General features: G+C 46.8%; 1 protein-coding gene across 1 annotated transcript in view; it reads left to right on the forward strand.

Moving 5' to 3' along the window:
* SUSD1 (sushi domain containing 1) overlaps positions 1 to 27,405 on the forward strand; it is a 100,249-nt gene that overhangs the window by 25,895 nt on the left and 46,949 nt on the right. Inside the window, exons 7-12 of the mRNA XM_019490779.2 lie at positions 11,682 to 11,776; positions 13,721 to 13,907; positions 15,103 to 15,197; positions 15,385 to 15,571; positions 17,602 to 17,696; positions 25,554 to 25,743. Coding sequence (XP_019346324.1) covers positions 11,682 to 11,776; positions 13,721 to 13,907; positions 15,103 to 15,197; positions 15,385 to 15,571; positions 17,602 to 17,696; positions 25,554 to 25,743 — 849 coding nt within the window. The remainder of the gene's footprint in view (positions 1 to 11,681; positions 11,777 to 13,720; positions 13,908 to 15,102; positions 15,198 to 15,384; positions 15,572 to 17,601; positions 17,697 to 25,553; positions 25,744 to 27,405) is intronic.

Genomic DNA, 27,405 nt, shown 5'->3' on the forward strand with positions numbered 1-27,405 from the left:
CTCTGATGGAGATGGAACGTCAGAACTGGGACATTTTAATTTGTTTTGATGTGCTTCCTGGAGAGCCAGGCAAAGTTAAAAATTCTCCTCGCTAAAGTTATGGGGCTACCCGGTTGCTAATTCTAAATCTGGTGTTTTCCCATATCTTTAAAGGGGTGTGCTCAAAGGGAAATGCCTACCTGTGCTGTGGAGGTTTGTCTCATCATGTGCATGCCTGTATTTTTCCAAAATCATGTAAGATTTATGATGTTCTACAGCATGTCTGCATCATCTCAGACTACACAGTAGATCAGGGGTAGGGAACTTTTTTTGGCCAATGCGCCAAAAAACCCACAATGTCTACGTTGGAAGGTACTGGAGTGTCAGCATGCCAGGAAAACAAAATGAGGGTGGGGGCAGAGGGGAGGGTACATGGCAGGATGCACTGCATATTAGTATATTTAATAATCATAAATGTTGCCTTTGTTGTTGTGTATTCCTTTTTTGTTGAGCATGTTGCAATGAGAGAGAGAGAAAAGAGACAAATAAGAGAAAGAGGAGAGAGAGAGAGAAAAAGGAGAGCAGAGAGACAACCACACACACACACGCACGCGAATACACACGTGCACGCACACCCGCCCCCCCCTAGAACCACGTGCACAAACACAGAAAACCAGAACACACCCAGAACGGACACATGCACACAGATATCCGGAACCAGACAAGTGTGCGCACACAGACACACAGAACCAGACAGGCAGACAAACACACAGAACTAGATGTGCAGGTGTATGGAGCCGGGCTGCTGGGCCACTGGATAAAGTCTGACCCAACAATGCCCTGGTCCCACCAGAGCCCCTGTGCTTCCCCAGGAGCCAGCCCATCAGCCAGAGCCTGCCCATCAGCCCAACCACCCACCCACTCTGCACAGCTAGGCCTACAAAAGGTGCAGTGCTTCTGGCAAGGGGGCAGCGCCAGCCTCATTCCGGTGGGGGAGCTGGACTGGGCCTGGGCTCAGAGTGGGTGGGAGTCAGGCAGGCGAGCAGCCTGGGCTCTGTGGTTGGCAGCAGCTATCAGAGGCTGGGCCAGCTGCAGCCGGGAGGCTGCAAACAACTACTCCGGGCTCTGGCATCAGCTCCATACCAGCGGGTGCACACACGTCTCGGAGTGGATGGTGGGGATAGGGCGTGAGGCAGCACAGCCCTTCTGCTGTCCACTCTGAGGTGCCCACGCAGTCGCCACCAGCATGGAGCTGATGCCAGGGCTGTGGAGCCTGGTGCAGATGTTTGCAGCCTGCACGCTGCCTGTTGCAGCTGCCCAGAGCCTGGGTAGCTACACTGGGCTCTGGAGCACAGTCATCAGCTCTGTGCCAGCAGCAGGGGAGAGGCTGGGGTTGCACTGCCTCAGACCCCTCCCCCACCGTCCGCTCCGAGGCACGTGTGCACCCACCAGTATGGAGCTAACGCTGGAGCTTGGAGCAGATGTTTGCAGCCTCCTGGCTGCAGCTGGCCCAGGCTCTGGGTAGCTGCTGGCAACCACGGAGCTTGGTCTGCTTGTAGCAGGGCTTACAGCCACCCAGCCACATGCTGGGAGCAGCCCGGGCTTCGTGGCTGGCAGCAGCTGCCTAGAGCCCAGGCTGGTGGTGGCGTGTTGAGCAAAATCGCCTCACATGCCATGCTTGGCACATGTGCCGGGGGTTTCTGACCCCTGCAATAGAGCATAACTAAAAAAGTATGCTCTGCACACTCCAGATGTAATTTCCTTTAGAGTGGCCCTGGACATACATTATCAGGCCCACGTGAGACTAAGTGTGCCAGCGGTGCTGAACATGTACTGAATAGCAGGTACGTTGTATTAGAATATAGATTTGACACAGGCAGAGTGGAAAGGAAGGTCAGAGTGAGTTTTTGCAGTGGCACTCGTTTGCCTGGGCTCGCCTTCATTTTATCTCGCTCCTTGGCTCCCTACAGCTCTGGAAATCTCAAGTCTGTAGATTTTTCTGTTGCTTTGTCACTGGAGACCTTGTATGGTACCTCATCCTTTCTGCAGCCCTGGTTACAATACCACCAGTACCCTCAAAGGCATTGACCCATTCCTCCCATTTCTGGGATGGCTTTCATTGCCCCACTCCCAGAGAACTCCTCCTGCACCCCTCTCCTAAAGAACAATTATTAGTATCAAATACCTATCCATGCCAACACAGGATGAGGTACAATTGTTTAACTGAAGAAAGGTCAAAATAGTGATTCCTCCTGTCTAGTCAATTATTTGTCTTTATCCAGAGGAGAAAATTACTTAATCAAGTTTCTGTTTCAAAAAAATAAAATATTACGTTCAACTTCAATAAGAGACAGGCTACTATGACCATATTACTAGAAATCTGTAACGTAAATGATTTTCCAAGCAAAATGAGAAGTAACTACTTAGTGTTGAAGCAGACAGCCCCAGAAGCAGCTGCTGTGACTGTCTCTCAGGGGAAGGCAGGCATATGGGCTTCTAGAGCACTGCTTCACAAAGCTGATGTCATGCTGATGCATGAGATGAGGGACTAGTTTTGACTAGCAACACAGAAGTGAAACTCAGTGATACAGAAAAGAACCATCAAATGCAGAGAGCAAATAGAAAAAATACTACTCTAGGGGAAATGTGGTTTATTGTTCCATCTCCTGTGATTGCACAAGTGGTAATAGCCGTGGTTGAAGTTTTGAGCTCTTTGTCTCTTTACCTTTCTCTCTGAAGATGGACCTCTTCAGATTGTTTCACTGTAACATTGTGATAAACCCTTGAGCCATAAGCCTATGAGCAGATCCTTAGCCCTTTGTGTCTGGAATGGATGGATGGCCCTATGGTTAGGGCTCATCTGGCAATCTGGAGACCAAAACCCAGTTCCCTACTCTACTGTGGACTGCCTGGATGAGTTGCTTAGGGCAAGTCTGACTGACTGTCTGAAATGCCTCCCCTTAAGCATCACAACAGCTAATATTCAAATCTTTGTCCTGGGTAAGGGGAGGAAGAGGGTTTCCTGTACAGTGGGGAGACAGTCCCTGGGTTTCCTGTACAGTGACTGGGAGAACTAGAGCCTTGTTATGCATTACACTTAGCATGTGCTAATTTTAATTGGTGCTAAAATTGAGATGTACTTTTAGCAGTCACAGGTTAAAGGTTAAAACCCTCTGTAACCTGCACTGATCTGACCTGTATTTAGAGGGTGGGGGAGCAGGGGTGGGGCTAAGAGCCAAGTTGGGTCTGTGCCTGCCAGGGTAGGTGGACCAGATTGAAGGCAGCCAGGGGCTGACAGCGTCCTGTTGGGACCCCACTAGCCCTGACTAGGTCCTTGCTGCCCTTTGCACCCCCATCTCTATCCTCCCCCCACCCGCTGGCCCAAATCGAGCCAGCTGCTGTTCCTCCATCCCCGCCACCACTGAGGCTCCCTCCCTGCCCCTCTGAGCTTCCCTTCTGCACCTTGGCCCTTGTGGTTTATCCCTGGGAAAGCAGGCAGGGAAGGGGAACCTGCCTGCCCAGCCATGGCCACTGCTTCTGCTCGGTTGCTACTGCTCTCTGGGCTGACCCCAGGCCAGAGAGCACTGGCAGCACTGACAGTGGGTAGGTTCCTCTTCCTTGCTTGTTCTACTGAGACAGTGCTAGGAGCTGCAAGTTAGCCAGGAGCTGCCAGGAGGGTGAAGAGCAGGGATCTGGGATGTGGAGGGGTGGGTTTGATCTGGGCCAGAAGGGTGGGGTGGGCACTGTGGCACGGTGCGCCCATTCTGGGTGTGGGGTGGGCCACTGCTCATCTTCTCCCTACTGGCCTGGATTTGGCTAGCCCCTAGATCAGACCACCCTGACATCAGGTCCACCATGATGTCTGCTCCCTGCCCCCCCTGCCAGCCTGGATCGAACTTGCCTGGGATGCTGGAGGACTGCTCCCAACTGGTTTTGGGCCTATGGAGCAGTCCCACATCTGCAACACAAACTGCCTAAAACCACTTAGAGACCATCCTTAATGGAAGAGGAGTCTCTCTGAGCAGGCTCAGAGGGCCCTTAGCATGTGTTTCCCTGCCTTAATGTGTGGACACTCCTGGTTTAAGGGCCTTTAACATGTTTTTAAGTTAACATGTAACAATATCCGGGTAACTTTAGACCAGTCAGTCTTACCTCTATTCCTGGGAAAATGCTAGAGAAAATAATCAAAGAACACATTTGTGCAGGCCCTGCAGGGGAAACGATGCTGAGGGGAAACCAGCACGGGTTTGTCACAGGTAGATCCTGCCTGACAAATCTTGTAGCCTTCTATGACCAGGTCACACACTGCCTGGACGCAGGAGCCAAGGCTGATGTAATCTTCCTGGACTTTAGGAAGGCCTTTGACACAGTTTTGCGCCCTATCCTCATTGGGAAGCTAGCAGACTGCAGAGTGGACGCCTGTACGGTCAGGTGGGTGGCCAACTGGCTTAGGGACCGCACCCAGAGAGTGGTGGTGGATGGTTCCTTCTTGACCTGGAGAGAGGTGGGCAGTGGGGTCCCACAGGGTTCAGTCGTCAGACCGATATTATTCAATATCTTCATCAGCAATTTGGATGAGGGCATGGAGAGCACCCTCTCCAAGTTCACTGATGATACCAAGTTATGGGGCAAAGTTAGTACACTGGAGGTCAGGGAGCAGATTCAGGCTGACCTGGAAAGGTTGGATCAATGGGCAGAGAGAAATAGGATGCAATTTAATAAAGATAAATGTAAGGTACTCCTCATGGGAAGGAGGAACCTCCAACACACCTATAGGTTGGGAAGTGTCCTTCTCAGCAGTTCAGAGGCAGAGAGGGATCTTGGAGTCATAATTGACTCCAAGATGAACATGGGTTGGCAGTGTAACGAGGCCATCAACAAGGCCAATCGCACTTTGTCATGCATTAGCAGGTGCATGACTAATAGAACAAAGGAGGTGATGCTCCCCCTCTATGCTGGTCAGGCTGCAGTTGGAGTACTGTGTCCAGTTTTGGGCGCCGCACTTCAAGAGGGACTTGGGGAATCTCAAGAGGGTCCAGAGGAGGGCCACTTGCATGATTAGTGGCCTTTGTGATAGACCCTACGGGGGGAGGTTGAGAAAGCTGAATCTCTTCAGCCTTCACAAGAATGTGAACACATCCACGTGGGGATCTGTGGGGAGATCTTGTGGCCGCCCATAAATTTATTAGGGGAGGTCGGCGGGGAATAGGGGAAGCTCTGTTTACTAAGGTGCCCCAGGGAGTGACTAGGAATAATGGGTGTAAACTATTTGAGAGTGGATTTAGGTTAGATATTAGGAAGAAATTTTTCACAGTGAGGGTGGTCAGGATCTGGAATGGGCTTCCAAGAGAGGTGGTACTATCACCTAGCTTGGAGGTCTTCAAGAGGAGGCTAGATAGTCACCTGGCTGGGGTCATCTGACCTCGGTCCTCTTTCCTGCCAGGGGCAGGGGGGTCAGACACGATGATCCATTGTGGTCCCTTCTGACTCTACAATCTATGAATATCGCTAAATACCTCCCAAGGCAAATCCAGGTCATCTAATCGCTCACAGCTAGCCAACTGGAAAGCTAGAAAAAGGGCTGTATCTGAACAACTGCTGCTCCTCCAGGCTTAAGTGTTGGGCCCAGGGCTGAAAACCATGCACCTCTCTTCTAATCCAGATCAGTTTCTGGGGAGTGCCTACATAAACCAGAGTGCCTAACTGCTGCAGTATTGACTTTGGCATAAAGTACTGCCCCCTGGGTCCCTTATAGGTTGAAGAAGAGGAGGTGGTACTCACCACTTGCCCAATAATGTAGTGGTTAATACTTCTGCAGGGAGCCAGAGACCTGGGTTCTAGGTGCTATTCACTCCAAGAGGTTTCAAGCCCCAAGGGGTTTCAGACCCTAAGATCATACTTCCCAGGAGTATGCCTTATCACCAAGTTGGGGTAGGCTTGGCAGGGGTATGTTTCTTGCCCTATTGAAGTTGGTCCATGGGGCCAGAAGGAGAGCAAGGAAGAGGGAGCCTGACTAAGCCAATGAGGAAGGCATTTCTCTGAAAGGAAGACTGGTGGGTCTTGGACCCTGCTGCTGGAATTATTTCTGGGGCGGGTTTTAAACTGACTCTCTAATGTAAAATGCATAAAGGGTTAATCTGAAGCCTAAAATCCAGACATCTGATAATCTGCTAATTTCTTTAATTGTCTGAAAAAACACAGGTGGGGTTTGCATTGTGGGAGGCATTGTTCCCCAGATCAAAGAGAGGCAATTCAACTATGATTAACAAAAAAAAAAAAGGTCTGGCTTTCAGGCTAATTAAGCTTTTTGTTTGAAACCCAGTTAATGATTATAGAACTTCTGATTACAAATATCAAACCTAATACCAAAAATAATTTCCAGATAGAGGGAGGCCATGCAGCATTTCTAGTCCCAGCCCATCTAGGCTAGCTTGTTCTGACACTATAACTTTTGCATATGATTAATACACCTTTCCTTTGTGGATGTGCTGAGAATTGTACCTCCTATGCCTGTTTTTTGTCAATCTGCTTCAAGAGTCTGTTTGGCCCCTAATTGTATCCTGGTAACGTTTTTAGACCAAAGGAAGTAGTAAATCATTAGCTATCCCTCTGTTTCTTCCTGCATGGTGGTTTGTACCTATAACATTGCAGTTCTTCTGTGAGCTGTTCAGCTGGTGGAGGGGGGATGACAGCTGAATTTTAGACATCCTCTTTCAGCTTCACAGCTAAGGTTTTTTTGAGCTTTGTAACACAGGGACTAGATCCCTTAGTCCAACATGCAAAATAATGGCAATTACTTTGTGATGTATCCCTGTCAAAAAACCCCTGGCTACAGATGCAAAAGAAGAAAAAAGCCGAAAGTACTGTGCCTGGATTCTATGATAATAGGTACTGTAGAAGAGCTTGGATAGAAACAGTGACTGAAACACTCTTTCTGTAGTGCTGATTACTCATGAAGAATGTACGTGTAGTACAGACTAGTAGCAGATGGCATTTGCAGTGTGTCATTTGCAGTTGTCACTGCAATCATAAAGCAAACATAAGAAAAAGGGAAGGAAATACTTGTCTTTTCCTCTGTCCTAAGCCATGTTTATGTGTGTGAAGGTGAGTCGGAGGAAATGTCTCTGCATGAATTTGGGCTGTTCTTGTAGTTACTTTTAGAAGATGGCATGTAATTGAAATGGAGTTTGTTGCATACATGCCATCTCTTACGTGCTTGGAGCTGGTGGTTCTGACTAGTAAAAGCTTAGAAAATCTTTCACAGACATCAGTCAGAGTATTTGTGGGTCAGTCAGAGGCCCAATGCCATGACCATCTGAAGACTGGTTGATGGTGCATGTGATAAGTTGGGGTTCTTAGGTAAGTTCCTTGGAGGCCATTCACGATATCACAAAACTAGCTTCATACTTTCCAGGTGGCCCTAAGGCCCAACTTTGTTGACAGTCTTAGTGGGCAAAAAACCAAAGATTGAGTCAGAGAAGCTGAATTCTGCTTAGCTATAAAAGTAGTCTCCTTTGAGCAGAGTTGAGCTGGGTTATTAGGTTATTAGTAGGGCTTGAACTGGTGCAGCGCCTCTACCCAGAGGTAGAGGTGGCATTGGCAACAGTGTACTTTTACCTGTCTGGAGACAGTTACCTGGCTCTTCCAAGATTGGTTGCCATTGTGACCCAGAGATTCTGCTCCACTCCCAAGTTTAAAGAGAGCTCCCCCATTTCTTGCCAGATCCCTTAAAGTGCTGGGAAGTGAGTAAGTAGAATTCAAGTTTTATACCTACTCCATCTTTCCTTTGCATTTCTCTTTTGGTTCTCTTGGTTGCTTCTTGTTTCTCCTCTCCCAAATCTCCCTTCCTTTTCAGATTATTTTCTTTCTGGCATTTTTTTCCCTTTCTTTTTTTTAACCTCTCACCAATATTCCCAATCTTTTATTATTTTCCTTTCCTGGCTGCTCCTTGCCTTTGTGACACTCTTATCTTCTTTTTCCTTCCAGTTTCCTACTCTGACTCCTCCAATACCCATCTCTACCCCCCCTGTCCTAGTGCCCATTTCTGTACCTCCTTTTTTCCAGAAATCTTCCTCTCACTCCTCTCCACGGGTGGCTGGATATCATGGCTGTTGTGAGTTCTGTTGATTCCATCTTTGGTCCTGAACTTTCATTTTATGGAACAACAGTGGCACCCAGTGGCCTTGTCTGTTAATTGCAGATTGATTTCTCTTCTACAATAGAGAAAAAAAATCCTTTTCAACTCTCTTGTTAGATGTGGGAGTTTGAATCAAAGTGGATAATACATGTTTACCATATTCAGCACTCAACATGCTACTTCCTCCTTGCGTTCACTGGAAACACTACCTCAACACATGAATAATATATCCAGGCCTAGAGACTTGTAATCTTAAATACTACATATCTTATATTGGATAGAAGATTAAGCGTCAATTACTGCAAATTTGCACAGAAAAAATGGTAACCCGTGAAAGAATTATTACGATACACAGGAAAAAAGGAAGGAAAGTACTATCTTTTGAAAGCTTCCCAGCCCATAATGTTTGTTGCTGTCACACTGCTTGTTTGATTTGCATGTCCTCCTTCCTTTATCTGTCTTATTCTTTCAGATTGTAAACTCTACTGGGATTGTGCATTCCTCTGTAGTTGTATAGTGTGTAGCATCATGTCTTTTTCTTTGGTTAACTCTTAGACACAACATAATAAAAGGGATCAGTAAAATTATCAGTCTGTCACTGGCTGTTCTGTCATTTTCTCCACTCTGGGTGCATCAACACAAGATGCTTTACTGTGAAGTAGTGCAGTTTACTGCACAGTAAACATGTACGTCTACACATGCATATGCTTACTGCATAGTAAACCTTGCTAATCATGAGTAAATTTGCTACCTGCGAATGCAAGTAGCAAATTTACTTGTGATTGCTAACTGTGCAGTAGAGCTCGTGTAAATGCCTGACTTCCTCCTGGTCAGTCAGCCATCAGAGGGAGGAAGATTGCTCCCTGCCCCTGGAGCAGGATGCTCCAAGCACCTGTTCCAAGATTGCAATCGGGGAGCGGGGGGCTGGAAGATCCTTATCTCCCAGCTGGAGCTTTGCAGTCATGAGGCTTGGGCTGGGAGATAAGGATCTCCCAGCGCCGGCCCCACGGTTGTGGAGTTAGTGCTGGGAGCTCCCTAGTGGAGGGGGCTAGGAAGCCTGTTCCCCTCCCAACTCCATGGAGCTGGGTGAGGAACAGACTGGGGAGGTTGTTCCCTGTTCAGCTCTGTGGGGAGCTGAGTAGGGAGCTGAGCATGGAACAGGTTCTCTAGCTCCCACCCCATGATCGCAGAACAGGAAACTGTCCCAGTCAGGGGCAGGTCCCAGGCCCATGCCCCAATCAGGCGATTGGGGTATGTAGCTTGGAACAAGTTGCAGGGGAGGGGCAGGTCCCAGCCCCTTGCCCTGATCCACCAGTGGGGCAGCTAGCAGCAAGCCCCAGCTGGATCTGAGCAGGGGGCTGGGGCTGGATCTGTCCCTCCCCTGCAGCTCTTTCCAAGTCCCCTGCCCGATCAGAGAGCTGGGGCTGAGAGCTTCTTATTCCCGAGGCAGGGGGACATTGTCCCTGCCCCAGCCCCAGGGGGCAAAGAGAGATGTCCCAGCTGTCTCCTAGCCCAGTGCTCACAGCTAGCCCGTAGGCTAGCACCCAAGAGGAGCCTAAATCTCTCCCATTGCAGGGCCCCAGGAAGCGAGACTAGTTTGCTGCCATTAGCAGCAAATCTTCTCCCACTTCCCTACATGTGTAGATGCCTGGCTGGCAGCATTTACTCTTGAGTAGTTTTCTTGCAAGTAAACTGCTCCCGGATCTAATGCATGTGTAAACACACCCTCTGTGAAGGGCACTGCCTGGTCTGTTTGTGATGGACAACTGAGCATTTGTTACAACTGTACTTCTACTGAAGGCTTTGCCATCTGATGGATCTGGTGTTTGATTTACTTGCTACAGAATCCTGGAAAGTGGATCTGTCTTTTCATTCAAGTTTCATTAATATGCCATGGGTTTTCTTTTCATTGTGATATGCTCTTGTCCTCCTTTTTAAAAAAAGTTTTTTAAGTGTGTCAGCTTTAAAGAAGGAAACAGTTGAACATGCAAATAACTCATCTGAGTTTGAGAGAGAAAAAGATGCCACTCAGAGTTCTCAGTTGTGGGGCATTCCTAGGGCTAACGGCAGAGTACATCTTGTTTCACCGGCATTTTTACAGTAAATGGTTCTTTTTCTTCTTGCCTGTGTCTGTGTTGATGATTACAATTGATGATCAACTGACTGATGTTCTTTTTCTAACGTTTCCACCCCTCTGCACTTTTAGCTTTGGAACAGGTTTCTCTGTGTCGAAAGGCAGAAGTAGATCCAGGGGGGTGCGTGGTAGGCCTGTGCGAAGCAGCTAGTATTTGCTTTGTATTTGGATTTAGATTCGGCTGATTCAGGAAACAGTGATTCGATTTGGTGATTTGAATCACTGTCCTGAATCAATTCAGCTGAATCTGATTTGGAGATTCAGCTGCTGCCAAATGAGCTAAATCTCTGAATTGCACAGGACCCATCCCCTGCCCGCTCTCCCAGCCCCGCCTGCCCCAGCTCCCGGCTCTTTGGGAAAAAAAAGCCCTGACTCACCTGGTGCTGCCAGGCGGGGGGTGATCCCCGCTGCCCCCCATTGCCCCGCAGTGTGTGGGGGGCTTTGCCATGAGCCCCCCAACCCCTGCCCACTCTCCCAGCTGCCCCTCATGACTGCTCTGCCTGGCCCAGCTCTCAACCCTTTAAAAAAAATAAAGCCCCAACTCACTGGCTCCTGCCAGGTGTGGTGGGGGGGGTGATCCCCACTGCCCCATGCCACATGGGGAGCTCTGCCAGGAGCCCCCAGAAGCCCCAAGGCTGCTTTAGCAGCTGATGAGTGTAGGGTGGTTTTTTTTGTTTTGTTTTTTTTAAAGGGCGAGGAGGTGGGGTGGGTGGGGCAGCCATGGGGGGTGCTAGGAGAGTGGGCAGGGGTCAGGGGGCAGTGGGGGGAAGTGGGGATTGCCGCCCCCCCGCCTGGCAGCAGCCAGTGAGTCTGGGCTTTTTTTAAACAACTGGGAGCTGGGGCATGGGGGGCAGCCATTGGGGGGGTGGAGCTGGGAGTGTGGGCAGGTGTCAGGGGGTTTTTGGCGGGGGCTGGGAGAACAGTCAGGGGATAAGGCCTATCAGGGGTCCCCCCATGGTCCCCTTCCCCCTCCTCCAGTCTCCCCTGCCCTACCCCCTACTTACCAGCATGGAGTCCAGGTCTAGCTCCCTGTTGCAGCCAGCAGGGACTGCCTGAATTGCTGAAGCTCTCTAAATCTTCTGAATTGATTTAGAGAGCTTCGAATTGATTTGGACCTTTTTAATTGGTCCCCGAGGCAATTCGGATTTGGAGATTCAGCCACTGAATTGGGCTGAATCTCCTCCAAATCGAGTCGGCACCAGAAGCTTCACACAGCCCTAGTGTGTGGTACTGTGGTCATACCCCTCTTTGACTGAATACTGTAGTTCATGTGCAGTGAGCTCTCTGCCACCAAGAGCTCTCATCTTGTCTACCAGTATCTGCTGCCAGTTGCAACCCCCACACCAACTAGATCTCTAGTTCCCCCCTTCAAAATACTAAATCTATTTTTTTTATTTATCTTGCATGCCTTTCTTTTTCCTTCTCTCTCAGTGAAGACAGCCATCAGCAATGTTTCTGTATTTAACCAAACCTGTGTCAGGTGGGAAAGGAGCCCTAGAGAAGTTGGTCTGAAGGTGGTATATCTGGTAAGGAAGACAGAGTGTTTGTTGTTTCTCTCTCTTGGAGGAACGTCCCTGAGCGCATTGGTTCTTGGGATTATCTGAGCCCTGCATGCTGCATAGCTTCCTGTTGAACTCTTGTTATCAAATCCCCAATCTTCATTATTTTGATCTTCTAAAAAAAATCTTTTTGGGCTTGTTTGTGTGCAAACACTGGTGCAAGGAAATCAAGTGATCAAAAATACCACAGGCAAAGCATGAGTGACTGCAAGTCCAGAGTTAAAAAAAACAGTGGTAAAAATTATCTGCACAACATGCTACTGCCATTTAAACTGCATAGTTAAAAGATGACCTGCACAACACATAGTAATCATAGATTCATAGATTCATAGATGTTAGGGTCGGAAGGGACCTCAATAGATCATCAAGTCTGACCCCCTGCATAAGCAGGAAAGAGTGCTGGGTCTAAATGACCCCAGCTAGATACCCATCTAACCTCCTCTTGAAGACCCCCAGGGTAGGGGAGAGCACCACCTCCCTTGGGAGCCCGTTCCAGACCTTGGCCACTCGAACTGTGAAGAAGTTCTTCCTAATGTCCAGAATGTCATGTCATGGGATTGTAGTTATGGAAATCATTATCACAAATCATTATCTGGTTACCAAAATGTTTTCAGCAGCAGTACTCCTGATAATAAAAGCCCAGTTAAACAATATGCTGCTTATGCTTTCTGGTAGGTTAAATTCTGATTCTGTTAATGGTAGTAGTATGCACAGTAATAGTTAAATATAGTTTAAGTAGGAACATTTCTCAGAAGTGAGCTTCCTTCTTCAAGTGGACAAGAGGAATAACTAGTCCTTTATTTACACAAATTCAAGATGACTTTGAATTTAAGACAACTCTTCAATAATTAGATTATTTACATGGAAAAATGATAAATTTGTTATCATTTTCCACGTATAAAATCTAATTATTGGAGGATCATCCTAAATTCACATCCCCACTGTAGCAGCATTTAATTTGTTTTGGCAGAAATTAGAAGGAGCAAATCAATTAAGAAGTCTTTACATAACTTGGAATTGATCCCAGTATGAGGAGTTATTATGAGTGCAGTAGCACATCAGTGCCCTAGATGTTTGGTAGTGTGGTATGTGTACTGCGCATTAAATATAAGCATCCTCAAAGCATGGATGGCCAGACTTTTAAAATGTCTTAATGTCTAATTCCTACTGATTTTTGAATTAGAATGGAATGGAAGTCATGTGCCTAAATACCCATAAAAAATTCTCAGAATCTTATGAATAAGAAAAATTCCCTTTATCAGAACTGGCAAGAATAGAGGGAAATTACCTGAAGTATGATGTCAGGGTCCACTGCTGATAAAAGAAATGTAATTGGAAATTCATGAATGGAGTAAAGGACAGAACTTACCATTGCACAGTAGACAGTAAAGTGAAGGAGAGGATAAAGGGAGAGAAAAACTCTGGTAATTGCATTGAATTCCTTGAGAACACATGTGCTTAGAGCAGGGGTAGGCAATGTTTTTTGGTCGGATTGCCAAAAACCCCCACAATGCCTACCTTGGAAGGTGCCGGAGTGCCAGCATGCTAGAAAAACAAAACCAGGGCAGGGGGTACATGGCAGGATGCCCTGCTTGTGCCCCTTCCCCCTCACCTAAAGCTCCTGCCTCCCAGCCCTGCTTGCAGCCTCACAGCCACGTGCTGGGAGCAGCCCGGGCTCTTGGCTGGCAGCAGCTACCCAGAGCCAGGGCCGGCTGTAGCCTGGAGGCTGCAAACAGCAGCTGCCTCCCCATCCCAGCCCCAACACATGCCGAGGAAAATGGCTTCGCGTGCCATGCTCGGCATGCATGCTGAGGGTTGCCGACCCCTGGCCTAGAGGAACCATCCCTTTCTTCATAAAATGGCCAGAAAAGAGCACAGAGCTGAAAATGTGACTTTCTTTTTCTTCCAAAGTTTCACATCCAAGGTCACAGATGGCATCAGAAGGAAATCTTCCATGAAAGATTGTTTAACTTCACTGCAGCTGAAGAGGCTCCAGAGACGTGTCTAGATTTACCTGTGGGCACGAACTATACAGTAAACATTGCCATTATATTTCCTGAGCCCTCGGTACCAGTTACTGTCATGATTCACACAGCTGGTAAGTGCTGTTTGCTTTACAGAGCTGTGTTGCATTAGGGGAAGTTAACTTGGAATGAACTATGGCTATTTGACTGATTAATTGTGGCTTAAGTGAAGTGGTTAAGGGACTGCAAATGACTGGAGCAATGCATTTACCAGATTCAAAGGTCCTTTTGACAAAGAAATGTACATGGTCACTGGAGAGAAGCCACATGTGAGAGATTGTGAAGGATGACTGGGCCAGGAATCCCTAGATGAATGCTGTGTGAGAGACCATGATGCATGGTCAATATAAATAGTCCTTGGAGGGAGGATGTACCGTGACTATGAGGTGTGGTCAGAATAGGTGGTTGCTGAAGAGAAACTTGGTGAGAAGGGTCCATGAGAGAGACAGAGAATTTGACAGCTTAAATTAAACTTGTCATGTTTTTCTTTTTTGGCAACTGTACCTTAAATAAAAATATGCTTTTTAAAAAAAAAATTACTACTTAAAATTAAAAGATAATAAAAACCCTAATCTCCTCTTAGGTTAGGAAGGTATATTTTGCATCCCATCTTATTCTTTATGTACTTGGATCGCATATTGAGAATATGTAACAAAAGCAGAATGTCAGAACTGCAATCCACCATACAGCTCTAAGGCTAAAATGTAGAGATTACTGGGGCAGCATGGCCTGCAGGGTGGGGTCACAGGAATGCCATGCAAGAGACCTGTTTTTTTCCCCACGTTCTGTCTCTACCCTGCTTTGAGCCTTAGAGAAGTAACATGACTTGCCCAGTGTTTCTGTTTCCCCTCCCACCTTTCATTCATCTTGTCTATTTGGATTGTCAGGCCTTCAGTACAGGAACTATGTCTGGACAGTTGTCAAACTTGAAAAGTAATTCAAATGAAGGTAGGATGTGAATTTAAGGTTCAATTGTATTTCAACAGTTTCATGTGTGAAGGCTTTAGTATTATGTAACAAATGTTTGCATATATAGGAATTCAGAAACAGTTATATGCTGGAAAAAGTCCCTGTGTAGACAAGCCTTACACGGATATTAGTTCAGGCTGTGATACCATGTAGCTTCTAGGTGCTGTTTTGAAAGAGAGAATAATAACAAAATTAAGAATTTGGCTTATAAATGTCATAAGGAAGTAATGCAGCCAATTGTAAGGGACATGCTTTTTGAGAAGCTATGCCTTTTTCTCCTTTTTTTCTTCTGTTTTTTAGAAGAGGACAGATTCAGCAATGTTTCAGTATTTAATGGTACCTGTTTGAAATGGAGGAGACATTTTGGAAGAGCTGGGGTGGAGGAAACCTATCTAGTGAGTATGACATGTACACTTGTTGGGTACTTGGAGAGAATTGGTTTGAGATACAGCAGTTACATCTGTCAGAAGACTGTTTAAAGTCAGAACTGTAAATTTGTAATTAAACTGGAGTTTTAGACAGCTGCTTGAATCTTTGTTTTTTATTGAAGATCATCTTAAAAGATTTCCATTGCCATGATAGTTTCACATACAGGGTCGACAGGGGTACTTGGAGGAATTCTCCCATGAAGTGATGATTAACTTCACGACAGAGAAAGAGAACCCAGAGGTGTGTTTGCCTCTACACCTGGGTAGTAACTACACTATCAGTATCACTGAGGGATCTACCAAGTTTGTTTTACAAATCCCCATAATACCTCCAGTAGCTGGTAAGTGTTGATTGCTTAATATCTGAATGATTTTGCTTTTTAATGTCTGGTAAGAAGATGTATATAATAATAACAGCAAAATAATAATAATAACATCTTAGTTTGAATTTTGACCAATCCAATAAGTGAGACGTGAAGGTTGAAGGAGAAAAATGCAGGAGCAACTTGATACGACAGTCTTAAGATGTGACTTTAAGTGGTCAGTTTCATCTCATACTGCCCTTCCTCAAAGGGCATTAGGCATGCAGAAGTGTTGAGGACTGTGGCACTCTCGGTTGGCGCTGTGGGTATCCCCCTGCTCCCTGGGTCAGGCCTGCAACTTTCCTGCCATGACTTGATGAACTTTGTAACTAAGAGGAGGGGTTCAGTGGTGTTCTCATCCCTGGCCTGGAGATGGGGTTACTCTCAGATTTGTCGTGGTTGGTCCTGAGGCTCCGCCTCCCCTACACCCCATCCACTTGCCAACCACCAGCTCTGCCGAGCTGCTGTGCCAGCTCCTGGCTCGGCTTCTTGTATCCAGCTGGTGGATCTCTTAACTCCCCAGCCTCTACTCAAAGTACAGGCTTGCGACTTTGCATAAAGGAGGATTCTATACCTCTGAGGAAAAATAGTCCTTCCAAAAGGAACTACTAAAGCAAAGTGCCATAGCAGTGTCACCATACAGCTACATTTAAACACACTCTCTAAGAAAGAATGAATGGAGCCATAATGAGTGTTTCAAGTACAGAAAATATCCCATAAGCCTTCCTAAAGCAATTTGATAAAGATTTTTTTTCCTCAGAGGTATAGAATCCTCCTTTATGCATTTTTAAATGCTCCATATTAACACTCCTTGTCTTTATCCAGGTGTTTTCTTGTTTGGTTTTTTTGTTTGTTTGGTTTTTGTGAACTGGTACAATCTTCCTCTTACAGAAATGTTTTCCAAAATAGTTTGAAGATGCTATAGACAAGGGGTGCTCAACCTTTTGACCCCTCAGGCCAGATGAAGCCCTGGGGCCTGGTACTCCCCCTTCCCACCCTCTGCATGCTGGGATTGGGCCCTGGGGCCCAGCGCTGCCCCCACCCAGTTCCGTGTATTAGGATCAGGCACAGGATCCATCATGCAGGACTCAGGGCTCCCAACAGGTCTGGAAATTTGGCAGCAGGGGCTGGTAAATTTCCAGACCTGTGAGGAGTCCCAGGGTCCAGATAACATGGGGCCATGGGCTAGGGGTTGAGCACCCTGATATAGAATGATGAGTCTTGTGAGACTGAAAACCCGATCATTTTGTAGCTTTGGCTCAAGGAGACTGACTCTCCACTGTTTCCAGTAGGTATCAGTAGTAGTAGAGCAGATACACTCATTACTGCTTTTTATTTGAAATGGGCACTATCATTACAAGGATCTTTGTACTTTTGTGAAATGCTTGCCTGAGAATGTACATTCCAGCATAGTGTGCCAGGTACCTGCACGCTCTTCTAGTAGAAATGTTCCAGGAGTAATTAGATGAGATCTCAGAGACTGCTCCATCTGGACTGGCCACCCATGTGAGAAAGATCAGTCTTTGCTCAGCTGTAAACTGAAAACCCTTAAACAAGATGCTGATGAGATGGTATAAGTGAAAAGGCAGGTAGATGTAGTTCCTCTGTTGTTTTTCTTTTTGGTCTCACTTAAAACTATAAAGTAGTTCTGATATTCTTTTTCAAGGCTTTCCAGCCATAAGAAGAGAAACTAACAAAGGCAAAAACTCAAAAACTGGGGAAGGCTTTTTTTTGTTGTTGCTGCTGTTTGCAGTGACAATGTGCGCCAAATGGATACTTGTGAAATAATTGCTAGAGCAGAACTTTCTCCTTCATTTTATTTTATATTTCTAACTTCAGGACCCTACAAAATGAAATGAAAACACCCCATTTACTTTTGTGCTATTTTGTGCTGTGTGAAAAGCACACTGAGCACAGAGTAGAGCAGGAGAAGCAGATGACAAATGATTATGGTTTAATGTTCACATAACGACAGAGTTTTCCTTCTGTGTTTGTACTTCTGCTCACAGAAGAGGAATTGCTCATCAATGTATCGATATTTAATGGGACCTGCGTGAAATGGCAGAGAAAAGCTTCAAGAGCCGAGGTAGAAGAAACATACACTGTAAGTGAAATTATATTTTTGAGTGTGACGTGGAATTCTGGAGCTGAGTTGAGCAAATAGACAACTAACAAGATATCTTGAATGAGACCTGCTGTAAAGTAGAAAGAAGGGTAAAATTGCTTTGGTCTTTCCACCCAGTTAAAAACTATGAAGCACTTTCAGTGAGGCTGGATGAATAATAGGGGAAGAGGAAGAACAGTGGAAAGAAAAGATAAAGTACTACTAAAAGAGGAAAAGTGAAATACTACTGTTAGGTAGGGGTGTGTAAAACAGGCCCTATTTGATTTGGATTCAACCCAAATGGGGACAGTGATTTGATTTGTTGATTCAGATCACTGTCCCCGATCAGATGTGTCCGAATCTGAAGATTCAGTGCTGATTTGGAGAATCAGTGATTCGGACATAGACACAACTTTAAATGTTTTTTCTACATATCTCAAGGTACCAGGCATGGCTCATGAACGCTGCGATGGTGGGGTGGATGGAGCATCCCACAGGAGCGTGTGGGGGGCCTCCTGCATGCTCTCGGGCGGACCCGGAAGTGAACCAGAACTGCTTCTGGTCCACTTCCAGGTCTGCTGCTGAGCATGCTGGGGAGCCCCCCGCACTTCTGTGGGATGCTCCATCTGCCCCAGCGTCTCGGTATTCACGAGCTGCCTGCTACCTAGAGGTATGTAGAAAAATAATTTAAAGCTGTGTCTCTGTCCAAATCGCTGAATCTCTTCAAATCGATTCGGAGGATTCTGATTTGATCCGGAGAGATTAAAGGGTCCCCTGATTCAGTTCTGATTCAGAGATTTAGCTACTGAATTGGGCCAAATCTCCACCAAATCTTGAATCAGGGACTGAAGCTTTGCGCAGCCCTACTGTTAGGTTGGATAAAAAGTTCACCAAGCTTTTTGACAAAGGCCCTACTTCAGTAAAGCTCTTAAGTTGATTTGGTTGGGCCAGTGCAAAACACTTAAGCATGTACTTAAGTCTAATGGAGACAAAATGTCTTGTCCAAGGTCACAGGCTGCTTGCAGATGTTTAAAAAAATAAATAATAAAATGCGCTTTACCGGAAGAAGTAGCATCATCATTCTATATCAGGGTAGCATGTAGTTATGGCAGTTAAGTCTGGAAATGACAAAGATATAGGTAACAGTAGCAGGATCCACGCTCTTGTCTGCAGTGAGCCCCATTCAGATTACCTTTGTTCATATCTAATGTCATACAAAAACTGGCTCTTTATTTCACTGCACCAGCCATGTCAGATGAGATGGAATCTTGGGACGCATCCACACAAGCATACACATGTCTTGCAGTATCTCAAAGCCCTTTGAGATGCTGCAAGAGGCATATGTAGGAACAAGAAAATGTTTCATGCGCTGCAAATTTGCAGCACAGGGGCAAAATTAGACCCCTGAATATCCAAGGGTCAAAAATCAACTTGGGGGAAAAAAGCAGGGCAGGTCCCAGACTGTGCCTGGAGGCAACCGAAGGCTTGGTCCCCCACAAAGATGCTCTGGTAGCCAGCCAGAGTATCTCTGTGGCTGGCCCTTGCCCCAGTGCTGAAGCATGATGCCTGCCCATGCGAGGCAGGCAGCAGTTCAAGTTGCAGGGAGCTGGATCCAGGCTCCTGCCAGTAAGTAGGGGGTGGTGGCAGGCTGGAGGAGGGGGGAGGGGACCATGGGGGGGATCCCATGGCCCCGCCTGCTCCCCCAGCTCCCCAGATCACTGCTCCACTTGGCCACATCCCCTGCCTGCCCCCCGAACCTCCCCAATCGCTGCCTCACCCGGCTCCACCCCTCACCTCCCCCCCCCGATTTGCTGCCCCTCCCAGCCCCCACCTGCCCCCCAGTTCTCCCCCCAATCGCTGTCCTGCCCATCCACAGCATCCTGGCAATTAAAAAAAAAAAGTCCTCACTAGCCGGCAGTAGCAGCTGCCGTTGGGGTCACTGGGGCCTTGTGGCAGAGTGCCCTCCCCCACCCCGGCACAGGGCCCGAGTGACCAGCTGCAACAGCCCCAGCTGCTTGACAGCGTGTGGAGCCGCACAGTGCCCTGCAAACCCCTGCCGCACCTTTGTGATGGGGCAGTGTCAGTGCAGGTGCTAGGTGGCTAAGGCCAGGCCCCACTGCCCCATGCTGTGTGGAGGGCTCTGCCACAAGGCCCCAGTGACCCTGATGGCAGCTGCTACTGCCAGGGAGCATGGGGCTTTTTATTTTTTTTTGAGTCTTGGAATGCTGGGGCTGGGCAGGGGGGGCATCAGGGGCTGGGCCGAGTGGGAGGGGTGTTCAGGGAGCCCTGCTGCCCCATGCTGTGTGGGAGGGGACTCTGCCACTTGGCCTCAAAGCTCCCACAGCCTCTGCTGCTGCCCATGAGTGTGAGGCTTTTTTTTTAATACCGGGAGGCTGGGGCAGCCATTGGGAGGGCTAGCAGTGCAAGAAGGAGGTGGGGCTCAGTGGAGCAGCCATTGGGGTGGGGCTGCAGGAGCCGATGGGGGAGGGGCCACGTGTGGTAGCAATCCGGGGGACTGGGGGAGCAATCAGGGGTGGGGCATATGGTCCCTGCAGGGGGGGTTGTAGACCCTGCGGGGGCCATATAGCCCATGTTGGGGGACTGTGGCCCTTGTGGGGAGGGGCTGTAGTCTTGTGGGGTGCAGTCTGTGACCTGTGCAGGGGGGCTGCACCCTGCAGGGGGTAGGGGACCCACCCATCCTGAGCACCCACCCACAGTCCCCCCACAATCCACCCACACACCCCACAACCCCCCACATCCCTTCACATCCACCCACAGTCTTTTGTTTTAATTGTGGAGAAACATGGATTTGGGGGTAGTTTACAGACTGACTTTGGCATTTTTTTATCAGGGGGTTTTCAGTGTTCAAGTAGGGAACACCAGAATTCCTGCTAGGGAGGCAAGTGGCAGGACCCAGGCAGAGGAGCCTGCTCAGAGCTGGCACCTTGTACCCAGCTGGAGGTGGCTGATCTCCTGACCAGTTGGGGCTAGGAGGACATGCTTTGACAGTTCAAAGCAGGCTACCACACTGGGAACATCTTCAGGGCGATAGCTGCCCAGATGGCCAGGCAGGGGTGCACATGGCAGTAGTGCTGCAGAAAGGCCAACTCTGCAGCCACAGCCCACTGGCAGCTGGCCCAGAGGGGCAGATGCCTCTACTGGCTGTGCAGTCCCCATCCAGGTCTGGCAGGTGTGCACCAGGTCACAGCCAGGCAGCAGCCCCCACTGCCAGACTGCTGCAGTGGGTAGAGGGTCCAGGGAACTCTCAGGGATACTTCAGCAGTTCAGCTGGCACAAGGGGTAATGTCCCCAAGTACCAATTCACTGGGCCCCAGAAGCTCCTGAGCATGAGTAGCCCTGAGCTACTTGACAGGGCAGCTTTTTGTACTGATGGGGCCAGGACAGGTGCTCACCCTGGGCTCTAGCTCCCCCTGGCTGCAGATCCAGGAGGAACCAGGCAGGGTTATTTTGTCCTAAGTGGCACAATTTGCCCCACACCAAAGTGCATGCCCAGGGATGTGTGCTGAGGCAAAAAGCCCTGGCTCAAATTTGCACCACTTCTATTTGAGCTGCTGCAAGCACATGTGTTTGCAAGTGCGGACGCGCCCTTGGCGTCTGTGGTTGTCCTGTGCATTTTATTGTTGGTGCCTCTACAGGGAGATTGAAAGCAAAATACAAATAAATATAGGGAAATTAACAGCAGGTATAGTACAACTAAATCCTAGAAAGCAAGGAGTTTGTGACTTGCTATATATTTTATTGCAGAAATACTCAGGGGCACCAATAATATAGCCCTGGGCTCCACTGTGCTAATTATTTTTATGACACAGGCGAGGATTTCTTAGGGTGATATTTTTTATTGGAGCAACTTAGACAAGCTTTTGAATCCAAGATATTTTTTGTCAGGGGGTTTAAAAATAGCTGAGGTTTAGATAAAGCGGTCCAGTGGCCATTTTTAAACCCATGGGGGCTTATACACATGACAAATGAGGCCATGGTGGAGCATTCTAATTAGAAAATGAAGCAGATTTGATTAATCAAAACTGCTCTGACTCATTCTAATTAGACTGCAAACCAGCACGTGTTGGAAGCCACAGTTAAATACTGGGAGATCAAGGCCTATCAAAAGGGAGGGTGGTCATTCTCACCTTTCGTATCTAGGAAGAATTGAGGAATTGGATAAAACATAACCTACCATTAAACTGATATCAGTGTTTAATCCTTGGTTCTTAGTGTCCTGCCAGTTTATGACTTTTTGTTCCTAAATTGGCCTTTTAAAGGTGTTGGCAGATTTCCCTTGAGCATGAGGATAGTGAGGTCAAAGAGGGCGTGGTTGTGCTGTGAGAAATGTGCTCCTAATGGTGTGTATATGTCTCTGTCTTCTATTTTTTTTCTGTTCATTTTGGTGCATAGTTGCTGTTTAGTTTCACCCACATAATTTGCCATGAGGGCACTTGGTGCATTGGATCAGGTATAGCACATTTTTGGGAAAGGCTGTGGTTTCTGATGGTTTTTTGATGGGGGTTATTGATAGTAGTGCCAATGGAGATGTGCTGACAGGTTAAATATTTCTTGCCAAGGCCAAGCTGCATCCCACATGATGTTTGTTGGGCAGTGGAGAGTTTACTTCTGATGATGAGCTGTGCAAAGTTAGGGGGCTGTTTGAAAGCCAGGAGCAGAGAAGCTGAGAATATTTCTGTCAAGGTATTATCTTTGCTGAGTACAGGCTGTAGTTGTTTGGTGATTCGTGTGCAGTTGCAGGGGTGTGCTTGAGGTGATTGCTTGTCTTGTGGATATAGGTATGGTGGTCTGTGGGTTTTCTGTATATAGTGGTTTGTAGGTCTGTGCGAAGCTTCGATCCCTGACTCTATTTGGCAGAGATTCAGCCCGGCTTAGTGGCCAAATCTCCTAATCCAAATCAAATCAGAGGACCCTTTAATCTCTCCGAATCGGATCGGAACCCTCTGAATAGATTCAGAGATTTGGACATAGATACAGCTTTAAATGTTTTTTCCACATACCTCTAGGTAGCAGGGGCTCTTGATAGCTGCAATGCTGGGGCACATGGAGCATCCCACAGAAGCACGGGGCGGGAGGGCTCTCCAGTGCGCTCAGTAGCAGACCCGGAAGTGGACCAGAAGTATTTCTGGCCCACTTTCGGGTCCACTGGGGAGTGCACGTGGGGGCCCCCCTGAGTCCCCCTGGCTTAGTGACTGGTACCTCCTTGGTCTGGGGGGGCACCCGGGCTCCCCCTGTGGCCAACTGCTGAGCCAGGGGAAGCAGTGGGGGCCCCCCACGCGTTCCCTAGCAAACCTGGAAGTGGACCGGAAGTACTTCTGGGTTCACCACTGAGCACATGGAGGGTTCCCCCACACTCCTGTGGAATGCTTCATGTGTCCCAGCATTGCAGCGATCACGGGCTGCACCTGCCATCTCAAGGTATGTAGAAAAAACTTTGAAAGCTGTGTCTGTGTCCAAATCGCTGATTTGCCAAATCGGCATCAAATCTTCAGATTTGGATTTGGCCAAATCAAATCAGGGACAGTGATCCGAATCAATGAATCGAATCACTGTCCCCTGATTCGGGCCAAATTTGAATCGAATAGGGCACGCTTTGCACAGCCCTAGTGGTTTGTAGGGTGAGATCCTGGTTATGGATTGTGGAATCAAGAAAGTTGATATTAGAGTAGGAGTATTCCAGAGAAAGTTTAATTGAGGGTTGATGGTTGTTAAACCTGTGCTGGAAATCAGTAGGTAGGTCCAGGTGTTCAGTCCAGATAATAAAAATATTATCTATGTAACATAGGTATAGTGCAGGTTTGCTGGTGCACTTTCTAGAAAACTTTTCCTCCAGGTGGCTTCTGAAGAGGCTGGCATATTGAGGGGCCATCTTTGTGCCCATAGCTGTGCCCATCGTTTGGAAAAAGTGACAATTGTTGTAAGTGAAGTTGTTGTGGATGAGGATGAAGTGGATGCTTTGTGCAACATGTTGTTGCAAATCTGAGTGGACTCCATGTTTTTGTAGTATTTCAGACAGGCATCTGTGCCTTCATGATGTGGGATGTGTCACAACCCAAGGGTGTGGGTTTTTTTTGTGTGTGCGCTTCGGCACTGCTGAATTATTTTCCCGCTGTTTGTGGCTTTCTTTGCAGGGTGCATTTCTTCGTTGCAGCACAGAAATGCACGTTGCAAGGAGTTCCCGCCATTTGTATTTAAATTCGTGCCCCACTATTGGTCAGTTCTAAATTATTCCTACGTGGCGGCTAGCAATTGGCTTGCTAGCCGTATAAGAGGCTTGAGTGGTTTCCGCCCAAGTCGGAGAACTTTGAGCACGCTGCAGAGTGCCTCTAAGGAGATTTGACTTGCGGCTAAGCTGATCGATAGACTGATCACCTATTGATTCTTCTCCCCGTCGCCGAACGATCCCTCGATGTACCCTTCCCTGCGCGCAAAGTTCCACGGAGCCTCGAAAACTTCGTGTGAGTGAATCAGAGTTCTTTCTGAGTCCTTAAACTAGGATTTAAGCGAAGTATTCCTGGAAACGTTCCAGCCTACACCGTGACCATCTTCGGTGTAAGTAAACAATCTTAAACAACCATTAAGGGTCCGTGCCTAATTCTAGCGCGCCGCCTGCCTTCCCCGACCCGGCGTGTCTGGGCTGCTGGCCACAGCCTGCGGCGCAAAAAAAGGGCCTCGGATTGTTCCTGGCCCGCACAGGATGTTACTGTAAAGGCTGGTGGCATCTATGGTTGCAAATATAGCCTTCTCAGGGACGTGGTTGATGTTCTGTATTCTGTTGAGGAAGTCTGTGGTGTCTTGTAGAAAACTTGATTCTGTAGTGACAAGTGGTTTCAGAATAGTTTCTATGAATCTTGATAGCTCTTTAGTAGGGTACTTCAATTGGATATGATGGGTCAGCCTTGGGTTATCTAGCTTGTGGAGTTTGGGAACATATAGAAAGTTCCTGGGGTGAGAAAGTGGGGGATAAACTAAAAGGAGGTTGTCTTGAAGCTGGCATGGGAAAGATTTGATTATATTTTTCAGTTCCAGTTGATGTGGGGTCCTCTCCAATTTCATTATAGTATTATGTGTTGGAGAGGTGTCTGCTGGCTTCATTGATGTTGTCTTGAAGGGTTGAGGATGACTATAGCTCCGCCTTTGTCTGCTGATTTGATTACTTTCCATTGTTGGATTTTAGGAACTGTGCAGCTTTTCTCTCTGCGGGAGAGAGGTTGTTGTTGTCCTGGCTTTTGTTGAGACTTTCAATGTTAGCTTTCTTCCTGAAACAGTTAATGTTGTAGTGCAGTGTGTGGTTATGTCTGCTGGGAGGTGTCCAGTATGATGTTTTATTATTGTTTCTGTTTTTCTTCAGTTGCTGCAGGAGGGTTGTTAGAGGTGGTTGTGTCATGGTTGTGTCCTTGTGGTTGTGTCCTGAATTATTCTTTCAGGTAAAGTCTGCAGGAGAATTCTTATAATTTTCCACATATTAGTATCTTGCCAGGTTTTTTTTTCTGGGCAGAAGTTCAGGCCTTTAGAGAGTACAGATATTTCAGAATGGGATAGTGGGTGTGGTAATAAATTGATGATGGTTGTGTTCTGAGTGCTGCTTTCTTGATTCCCTCCTGTGCTGCTGATTCCACTTTTTTCCTTATGTTGAGGCTTTAGTTCTGCAAAATACTGAAGTTCATGATTGAGTTCTATTGGCACAAGCTTAAGTGCTTTACTGAATAGAGGTGGATTTAATTATGTGTTTAAGTGCTATATTGGGCTGCCGTGGATTTATTGAATCAGCCTTCTATATTTTGGAAATCAAGAGCTAATTTTGTAATCTTGTTTCATTTTCTTATCCCAAAACAGTTTCGTGTGTTGGGACAAAGATGGTTTCAGAAGGAATTTTCATATGAAATGACATTTGACTTTACTACAGCTGAAGCTAATCCAGAGGTGTGTTTAGATCTGAATTCTGGCACTAACTACATTGTGAATATTACTACAGCATCCTCAACAGAGATCTCTGCCTTAATTACAATAGCAGTTCAAGCAGAGGGTAGGTATTATTTTGTATTCTTCATAACTCTTAGAGTAAGCCACCATGTGTTTGACTTCATTGTCTTGAGCCCCCCAAATGGTTAAAAAATAGCTTGTTCATCTGCATTTGCAGATACTGTACCATCAGCCTGTTGGGTGTATCTATACATGTGCTTTAATGCGCAGTAGGCTATCTTACTGCGCATTAGAGCATCACAGCAAAAACCACGCTAATACACAGTGAAATTGGGCTATGTCACATTAAGTATCACTGTAAAAGCATGCACTTTTGCTACTGCACATTAGGGGAGCCTAATGAACATTTAGTTAGTACCTTACCTTAGAGGTACTACATTTAATGCACAGTAGCAAAAGTGCATTAATGAACCTGTAGACACTCCCTTTGAGGCTAAAATATGAGATTCAAAAATAAGAGTAAAAATTAAAATGAAATAGAATAGGATATTAAGTTTAGACAAGAATTAATTCCTTTAACAAATAATCATTCTCTTTACAATGTTGGATGTCCAATATTTAATTCTGGTGTAAATAACTCATTATTCATTATATGTGCTGCCTTTAAAGCACTTTGCAGCCACGGGCCCAAAACACTTCACAGCCAGTGAATTTACAACATGCTTATAAAAGTGAAGTAATATTTAATTTCCTGTTTTACATATAGGAAAACTGTATATAATAATGTATGCAGGGTTAGACAAGAAATATTTGGCAAGTCTGGGCATGGAGTCCAGATCCCCTTGCTCTTAGTGCTGTGTTAAGCAACAATATGATCCTTTTCCAGTATGAGACTGTTGCTTGAACACATCTACCTTTTACAGAAGTATTTGTGGGGAAACATTGAGCAAGACCAGAAATATTAAGGCCTGCTAAGTCTCCAATCAGATTCATAGAAACATAGAAAATGAGGGTTGGAAGGGACCTCAGGAGGATATCTAATCCAACCCCCTGCCCATACCCAACTAAATCATTCCAGCCAGGGTTTTGTTGAGTCTTAAAAACCTCCAAGGATGGAGATTCCACCACCTCTCTAGGTAACCCATTCCAGTACTTTATCACCCTCCAAGTGAGAGAGTTTTTTTTCCTGATATCCAACATAAACTTTCCTTCCTGCAGCTTGAGACCATTGCTCCTTGTTTTGTCACCTGTCACCACTGAGAACAGTCCAGCTCCATCCTCTTTGGAACACCCCCCCCCACTTGGTAGTTAAAGGCTGCTATCAAATCCCCCCTCAGTCTTCTCTTCTGCAGACTAGCTTATGCTCATAAATCATGTGCCCCAACCCCCTAACCATTTTTGTTGTCCTTCCTTGAGACTTAAAAAGTGCTATGTGCTACTATGTCATCTTTACAAAAGATAAACTAATGTGGAAAAATTTAAGCACCCTGTCTTTCACAGCTTTCAAGCCATGCCCTCATGACCTGAGCACAATTCACAGCTTGGAATTCATTTGCCATCATATGCCTATTCAAATGAAAATGATAACAAGAGCCAGGGTTTTTTTCTGATTATTTTGAATTGAAATTCACATCTTTTTCCTCTCCCCATCAGCAGCTGGCTTGAAGTGATGCTATGGCTATGGAGAGAAAGAGAACCCTTTTAAAAATAGCAACTTGACAGCTGCCTCTGGCAAAACAAAATGTGAGATTTGTCGATGAGGACA

The sequence above is a fragment of the Alligator mississippiensis genome, chromosome 3 (genome assembly GCF_030867095.1).
Source record: "Alligator mississippiensis isolate rAllMis1 chromosome 3, rAllMis1, whole genome shotgun sequence".
Lineage (NCBI taxonomy): Eukaryota > Metazoa > Chordata > Crocodylia > Alligatoridae > Alligator > Alligator mississippiensis.